The sequence below is a fragment of the Cyprinodon variegatus genome, unplaced genomic scaffold (genome assembly GCF_000732505.1).
Source record: "Cyprinodon variegatus isolate N-32 unplaced genomic scaffold, C_variegatus-1.0 Scaffold28, whole genome shotgun sequence".
Lineage (NCBI taxonomy): Eukaryota > Metazoa > Chordata > Actinopteri > Cyprinodontiformes > Cyprinodontidae > Cyprinodon > Cyprinodon variegatus.
In genome coordinates, this window is record NW_015150481.1 from 524,001 (window position 1) to 531,863 (window position 7,863).

The window sequence follows — 7,863 nt, forward strand, 5'->3', positions numbered from 1 at the left end:
ACTGTTCCTTAAGTCTGAACTTAGCGATTCTCTCGTGAACATGTGGGTAGCGTCCATATTTTACTGATTGTTCATTTATGACACAAAGCTGCTTCAGGAAAGGGTTAAATAAAGGCCGCCCAGAAAAGGGGCGGAGTGTGAATATTTTCTGGAGTCACTGCTCTCACAGATGAACCCACCCTGTGCTGTCTGAACCTCCAGGCGGGTACTACCCAGTGAAGATTGGTGACCTGTTCAACGGCCGGTACCATGTGGTTCGGAAACTGGGCTGGGGACACTTCTCCACGGTTTGGCTCTGCTGGGACCTGCAGTAAGTAATCCTCTCTGATTGAAAGGTGTGTTACCAAAGCTGGACTGGTTTCAGACTGGGATCCTGTTTCCTTCAGGAAGAAGCGCTTCGTGGCCATGAAGGTGGTGAAGAGTGCTCCTCATTATACCGAGACGGCTCTGGATGAAATCAAACTGCTCCGATGTGTGAGTATCCCGTGTCCTGACCTCTGCCCCCTACAGCTCCAGGTGTGCTCAGGTAACCCGTCTTTCTCCAGGTGAGGGACAGCGACCCCTCCGACCCCTACAGAGAAACCATCGTCCAGCTTATCGATGACTTCAAGATCTCTGGGATCAATGGAGTTCGTATCCTTGGCTATGCGCTGTCCTCCCCCCCTCCCGTAGGTCTACCTGTCTCGGTATCTTCCTCAGCCTCTCCCAGATGTCTGCATGGTTCTGGAGGTTTTGGGTCATCAGCTTTTGAAATGGATCATTAAGTCCAACTATATGGGACTTCCTCTGGTCTGTGTCAAGACCATCATTCGACAGGTAACAGCCCAGATATGCTGCAGCTTAGACTCTTTATCTGCAACACATTTCAGCTGCTGACACTTAAGCGGAGATTAAAAAGTCGCATGTAACTTGTGTGTTCAGGCCTTTACTGACTTGTTTGGCTCCAAGTTGTTGATCTTTGGGTCGGATCCGGACTTGTTGACCAAATGGGTCTAGTCAGCGTAACTTAACGGTTCTTCAATAATAAAGACTAGAGTCAAATCTTCGTCGTTACGCTAATCAGTTATTCCATTGAATGGTATCGAGTCTTTTTTCGAGTCAGTTGGTTCTGATCCGTTGTCGGTTTGTGGGCCTCCAGGTGCTGCAGGGACTCGACTACCTTCACACCAAGTGTAAGATCATCCACACCGACATCAAGCCGGAGAACATCCTGCTGGTCGTTGACGACGTTTACATCAGAAGGTTAGCGGCCGAAGCCACCGTCTGGCAGAGAGCTGGAGCCCCGCCCCCTTCAGGCTCATCAGGTGATTGGTCAACGTGGTGCCGGACGCGTGTAAATACCAGAACCCTTCTGCGCTTCCCGCTGTCACTGGGACCTCTGGTCTCTGCTTACTGGGAGCTGTGGTTTCCAGGCTTTTCTTCGTCTGCTTTTTTCTAACTGAGCTGTTTCTTCTTTCTGTTTCCACCTTTTCTTCCTGTTTTCCTTCCATCCGTGTGTCTCTAGTTAGCACGGCCCCCAGGGATGAAGAGGTGAGTGCCTAGGTGTCTTCTTTCCTCTGTTCTGATTGGCTGTTTCTCAAACCAGGAAAGTCGTCATCGTTTTCCATCGCGGTCAGATTTTACTGCATGTCACCAGAAAGGAAATGTAACAAAGTGGGCGTGGCCAGCATGACATCACACACGGCTTGGGCCCTGTCCCAATAACTGCACTCTTGAAGTCTGTTTTCCCACTGATGGATTCCAGTGTGTCCAAATGCTGTCTGTAGCCCCGCCCCCTGATCCACACCTCCACATGCATCTAAGTGGACTTTGGGGAATTACCCACAATCCATTGCTGCATCTGAAGTTTTAATCAGGTGAACAGTGGTGCTGATGGAGCTTCAGTGGGCTGGAATGTAAATCTCTCAGCGCTAATGGATCCAATAGCCCTCAGAAATATTAACTCCACACTGGGAAAAAAAAAAAGGAAATCTAAACAAGTAATTTTTTCTTAAAAGAAGTGATTTGTTCTTAAATTGAGGTCAGTGAGACACTTTGCCAATTGAACAAAACAATTTAATAACTATTTAAATAAGGAAATTTTATTTAATTGTCTTATTTCAAGTGCATTTTATCCAATTATCCTATTTTAAGAGTAAAAATACTCGTTCCATTGGAAGAACATCTTATTTACCTCCTTAGATTAAAGGTAAATACAGTTAATTTAAGAAATGACTTATTTCTTTATGGTTTTTTCAGTTCACATGTTTCTGTGTTATTGACCTACAGGGTGAACATTTACAACAAAGGTCCATATTCTGTCAAGTTTGTTTTTTGTTTTTTTTGCATGGAATAAATTTAGCTAAACATTTATTAGATTAGATTAAAAAATCCCTTTATTGTCCCACAATGAGGAAATTCTGGTTTTTACAGCAGCAAAAAAATGATAGAAAAAATGGTCACACAAATGTGGAGCTTAGAAAAATGTATAGGAATAACATCATAGTGAAGAGTTAAAATATAAACAATAAAATACTGTAAAGTGTTTTAACAATATAAATACTGATAGACACATAGAGAATAAATAACCAATATGCAGCTATGGACATTTTTACAGTAATGGATATTTGAAAATAGCAGCAACATCAGAGACGTGCTGAATGACAGCAGCAGGTTATTTAACTGACTAAGGTAGAAACTGAGCAGAATCAGCAGGAATGGAAGAACTGGTTGAGGTTGTTGGGAACACTGGTGGTTCTAGCGTCTTCCAGCTGCTGGGAGGGAGGATCTGTGATAACGCTCCCTGGTGCATTTAGGGTGCAGCAGTCTGTCACTGAAGGAGCTGTCCAGTTCAGCACCAGCTGAACCAGCAGATAACTGTTGAATGTTACGTAAAACTAAAGTAGATCGTTTGGAATAGAGCTGTTATTATTCCGATCTCCCTCTTCTAAAGTATTCTGGTCTCGTTTAAGTGATTATCGCTCCAAATGGATCATGCTGAACTTTTGAATAGGTGCATTTAGTCTGCAATAATAATCTACAGACATATATGATTTGTCCCTTTTAATGGGAAGATGTCGTATTTATTCCAGTAAATGTTGAAACGTTGGTTTAACTGCTTTCTAAATGGTTTACATGTTAAACTAAATATATAACACGGCTATCAGCAAAGTTATACCGTTTTTTTACATTCAGCGCCAGACGTGACGTGACTCCACCCACCTTTTAGCTACAGACTTAACCCCGCCCCCAAACACCACGCCTTTTGAGGCAGGAAGTCATTAACAGTTTTTTTTGTGTGAAACTAAACCAGTCGGATCCAGTTCTGGTCGTCCCCCCTGCCTCTGCTCACCCCCCCGATGTGTCTGTGTGTGTAGATGGGGAAGTTGTCTAAAAACAAGAAGAAGAAGCTGAAGCGGAAGGCAAAGCGCCAACAGAAGCTCTTAGATGAAAGGCTCATGGATATCCAGGTACATCGGTCTTTCTACACACACTGCATACTTCCAGTAGTACTACACGGATATATGCATACTACTGATGTACGCAGCAGCTGGTCACAACATGACGGCTTTGCTTTGTTTTATTATTTCAGAGGATGGATGAAGAGGAGGGTCTCCACCAGGCTGACGACGCAGAACCGACCTGTGAGTAGAAACTCCTCCTGATGGACGAGTCCAGTTTCCTGTTTTATGGTGGAGCAGCGTGAACTTCTAAAAGATGGAGAATCCATATATTGGCATCGTTAGCGTTGTTGCTTCCCGATCCGTAGCATCAGCCCATGTGGAGACAGACATTCATCCAGATGGTCATAATATCTGCGAAAATCTCACTGCGACACACAGGAGGATAACCAGAGCTTTTAGTCCTCGACGCAAGCAAACCGGGTTCAAATCCTGTGGTTCTTTGACGCATGTCATACCCGCATTCCTGCCAGCCTACTGTCTGAAAAATGAGTCACTAGTGCCGTAAAAACTCAAAAAATAAAAATAAAAACATCCATGTTTTCTTCTTCTGTGGTTTTAACTTTGCATATTGTTTCCTCATTCTCAGCTTCTGTTATCAACTGTAACATTTCCTGTTCCACAGCCAATCACAAAGCCAGCCCTGAATCCAGCGGCTCCTGGTTGGACGACAGGTCTGCTGGCCACGCCCCCGGGCGCTTCTCCAGCCCTGCCTCTGGTTTATCAGGGTTCTCCAGCTCAGTGATGTCAGCAACGTCAGAGTCCGCCCTCTCCACCCAGTCGGGATACTCCAGCGGTGGTGAGTAAAGCAAACGCTAGCTCCTCTAATGGATGTCATTAGACGACGGAAACACGCATAGATGCTGCCTGTTATATTAGGACTGCAGACAAACAGAAGAAAAGAACAAGGAAGGCAGTAAATGTTTGAAGCATTTCATTATAGAACCCGAAACATTTGAACATTAGCATGTGGGACACGAACATGTAGAGAAATAATGTGCTTTAAAATCTGGGAGGCGGGCTGTGCCTAATAGTGCTGATGTCCATGATTGTGGGAATCGTTATCAGATCGGGACAATCTGTGACGGGAACATCAGAAGCTCGCTGTTAAGGAAACTATCAATAAAGGATTTGGCTGGGCGCGGGAGGAGGCCGCGTCGCCTGGGCGCGGGAGGAGGCGTCGCCGCCTGGGTGGAACCGCCTGGGAGGCGTCGCTGCCTGGGCGTGGGAGGCGTCTTCGTCGCCTGGCCTCGGGAGGCGGTGTCGTCTGGGTGTAACCTCTGTCAGAGGTGTGATTAGTCTTTGATAAACCTCTCAGGCAGACATGATGCTAACAGACGTTAGCGTGGGCTGACAGCTGATTGGCTGAGGTTGGACCGATGGCTTTGAAGTTCTTTTGCTTGCAGGATTCAGCTCCTCAGACTTTGTGCTGAACCCTCTGGATCCTCGAAACGCCGACCGGCTCCAGGTGAAGATCGCTGATCTGGGAAATGCCTGCTGGGTGGTGAGCATCTTCCTCCTCTCCTCTTCCTCCTTCACAGCTCACCTTCAGCTCTGACCAATCAGATGTCTTCCTCTCCGTGTTTTTCTCTACCAGCACAAACACTTCACAGAGGACATCCAGACTCGGCAGTACCGAGCTCTGGAGGTCCTGATCGGAGCGGAGTACGGACCGCCGGCGGACATCTGGAGCACAGCCTGCATGGTAAACACACAAACACAGCAGAACCCTGATCCGGAACATGCTGAGCAGAACTGGACCTGAGAGGCCAGAAGAACTCAGCTGGAGCATCCTGACAGGTTCAGCAGATGATCTGTGGGCTCTTTCTCCTCAGGCGTTTGAGCTGGCCACCGGAGACTACCTGTTCGAGCCGCATTCAGGCGAGGACTACACCAGAGACGAAGGTAACCGTCAGAACTGGGCCCGGTTCTGCAGACCCAGCTTTCCTCCACACGTCACGGATGAACCTTTGTCTGCTTCCAGATCACATCGCCCACATCATCGAGCTGTTGGGGCCCATGCCTTTGCCCTTCGCTCTGTCTGGCAGGTATTCCAGAGAATACTTCAACAGGAGAGGTGAGACGCCGTCCCGCCTGTTCAGGTAGAGTCGGTACCTTCCGGTTCCTGACCCGCTGTGTTTCCAGGTGAGCTGCGTCACATCTCCAACCTGAAGCCGTGGGGTCTGTTCGAGGTCCTGCTGGAGAAGTACGAGTGGCCGCTGGACCAGGCGGCGCAGTTCAGTGACTTCCTGCTTACCATGCTGGAAATGGAGCCTGACCGCCGAGCGACGGCGGCGGAGTGCCTGCAGCACGCCTGGCTGCACACATGAACCCTCACTGTGACTCATTGACTGATGGTTGGAGATGCCTCAGCTGATTGGTCAGCCGACAGACCGATCAGAGCGCCGGATCCACCCAGACACACCGGAGAGGAGCCGCCGCCTGTCCCGCCTGAGCTGGGCTCCATTTGCTCAGAGACGACGGGCTGAGCTTCCTTCCTCTGGCAGCTGAAACCCTCAGAACCAGAATCTTCCTCTGCTGTCGCCCTGAGCTGACACGGCTTCAGGAATCCCTTTCCTGCGTGTGATCACTTCCTGTTCCTCTATAACGTCTGATTAGTCCATGATCGACCCGATTCATGAAGCCGCTCAGCTGATCGATCACCAAACCGTCCGTTATTGGCGGGTCGGTCGGCTGATCGATCAGCAAACCATCCGTTATTGGCGGGTCGGTCAGCTGATCGATCAGCAAACCGTCCGTTATTGGCGGGTCGGTCAGCTGATCGATCACCAAACCGTCCGTTATTGGCGGGTCGGTCAGCTGATCGATCAGCCAATCTGCGGCGCCGTTTCATTTTGCTGAAGTTCTAGTTTTCATGGTCGGACTCCCTGATGTTGAGCTTCCACTTGTTTACCTGTTCTGATGACATTAGTGCCTTGAAAAAGCCCCGCCCCCTGAGCCGCAGTGACATCACTGATGATGTCAGGAGGATTCTTCTTTTCTATGTGTGTTTGTGTGAAAGCAAAGATGGATGTCGATCCTGGGTTTACTGGGAATGAAACGGAACGGTTTGTGACGACGTGGAGAGTTAAACCGACCAGATCCAACCAATCGATCACAGAAGACGCTATGATGCTGGATCTGCGTCCAACATTTGGACCGCAGCTAGACACGCCCATATATGGACATCCTACTGAAGGTAGTGTGAGCTAGTTTGGCCTTTTTTGAATAAACGGCAAACAGACCAGAAGCACAATAAAAAGTGAATTTAAAACAGTGAGTGATGGGAAGCATGTTGCTCTGAAGACACAACAGTTTCTGGGCTTTAGGACTTTTTATAAGTTTTCAAGATTTCAGATGCAAACAGAAATGATTTTAAAAAGAATGAAATTAGAGGAACTTTGAGTGTTTTTGTTCCTGAGAATAAAAAATGGAGTGGATTTAAAATAAAAGGCACTCTTTAGAGACATCAGTGATGGTGGAAATCTATCGATTAGTCATGTCTGCAGCCCCGATTAACATGTTTGGTTGATTATTTTCACAGGATATGGGGGGGGGAGTTGTCTCCATCATGTCGTCTCACTGAAGGTTCAGACGTTTCTGTAACTTGAAGCTAAATAAACACTTGGATCTTAGTTAAAGGTTAAATCTTTATCATGTTTATTCCAGAGGTTTTTATTTTGTCTTCCAGAACCAAACAGTTTAACACTTCCTAAACTTTACATGTGGGGGTTTGTTCAGGTTTGGCCCCTGAGGGCCGCTGTCCTGCAGGTTTTCAATACATCGGATGATGCAATAAAAGGCTGTTAACCTCTAAAACATTCTGGACCGCGGCCCTCAGGGGCCGACTCTGGACTTCCTCTTTTAGAGCAGCTCTATGATTATATTCAGAAAACTAAATTCTCAGGGAAGAGCTTTAAAGGCTCACTGTGGACCTAAAGAGCCAATATACTGAGCTTGACTCTATCGATGCTACCAGCAGGGATCCCCTCTTCAAATACAGACTATGTTAGTTGGGACAAGACGCGCAGTCATTGGCCAGGTCATGTGACCTGGAAAAACTGATCACTTTATGGCCACAGGCTCTCATAGGATGTTTCTCAATTCACAAGAACGTGAGTACGGACTTGTGACATCACCACATTCAGAGCTGGTCTGGAGCTGCATTTCGCCTCCTGTTATTAATAGTCACATTATTTTCATTTAGTGGAGGAATAATAATGAACACAGTCAGATAAACACAAATCTAATGAACATTTTACTAAAAACAAAAACCTCCATCAGAGCCAGTGGTCCTTCACACATGGCTATGCAGAGAGAGAGCTGCTATAGACGGGCAAACGTTAGCCCGGACCGCTGCAGACGGGCTAACGTTAGCCCGGGCCGCTGAAGACGGGCAAACGTTAGCCCGGGCCGCTGAAGA

General features: G+C 47.3%; 1 protein-coding gene across 1 annotated transcript in view; it reads left to right on the top strand.

Moving 5' to 3' along the window:
* The window catches only part of srpk3 (SRSF protein kinase 3), a 9,941-nt gene extending 2,600 nt beyond the window's left edge, over window positions 1-7,341 (top strand). Inside the window, exons 2-15 of the mRNA XM_015397132.1 lie at window positions 202-310; window positions 387-474; window positions 546-633; window positions 710-816; window positions 1,139-1,304; window positions 1,505-1,530; window positions 3,357-3,449; window positions 3,572-3,623; window positions 4,066-4,239; window positions 4,847-4,944; window positions 5,038-5,145; window positions 5,276-5,345; window positions 5,425-5,517; window positions 5,586-7,341. Of these exons, the coding sequence (XP_015252618.1) occupies window positions 202-310; window positions 387-474; window positions 546-633; window positions 710-816; window positions 1,139-1,304; window positions 1,505-1,530; window positions 3,357-3,449; window positions 3,572-3,623; window positions 4,066-4,239; window positions 4,847-4,944; window positions 5,038-5,145; window positions 5,276-5,345; window positions 5,425-5,517; window positions 5,586-5,770 (1,457 nt within the window). The 3' untranslated portion in view covers window positions 5,771-7,341. The remainder of the gene's footprint in view (window positions 1-201; window positions 311-386; window positions 475-545; window positions 634-709; window positions 817-1,138; window positions 1,305-1,504; window positions 1,531-3,356; window positions 3,450-3,571; window positions 3,624-4,065; window positions 4,240-4,846; window positions 4,945-5,037; window positions 5,146-5,275; window positions 5,346-5,424; window positions 5,518-5,585) is intronic.
* Window positions 7,342-7,863: the final 522 nt, after the last annotated feature.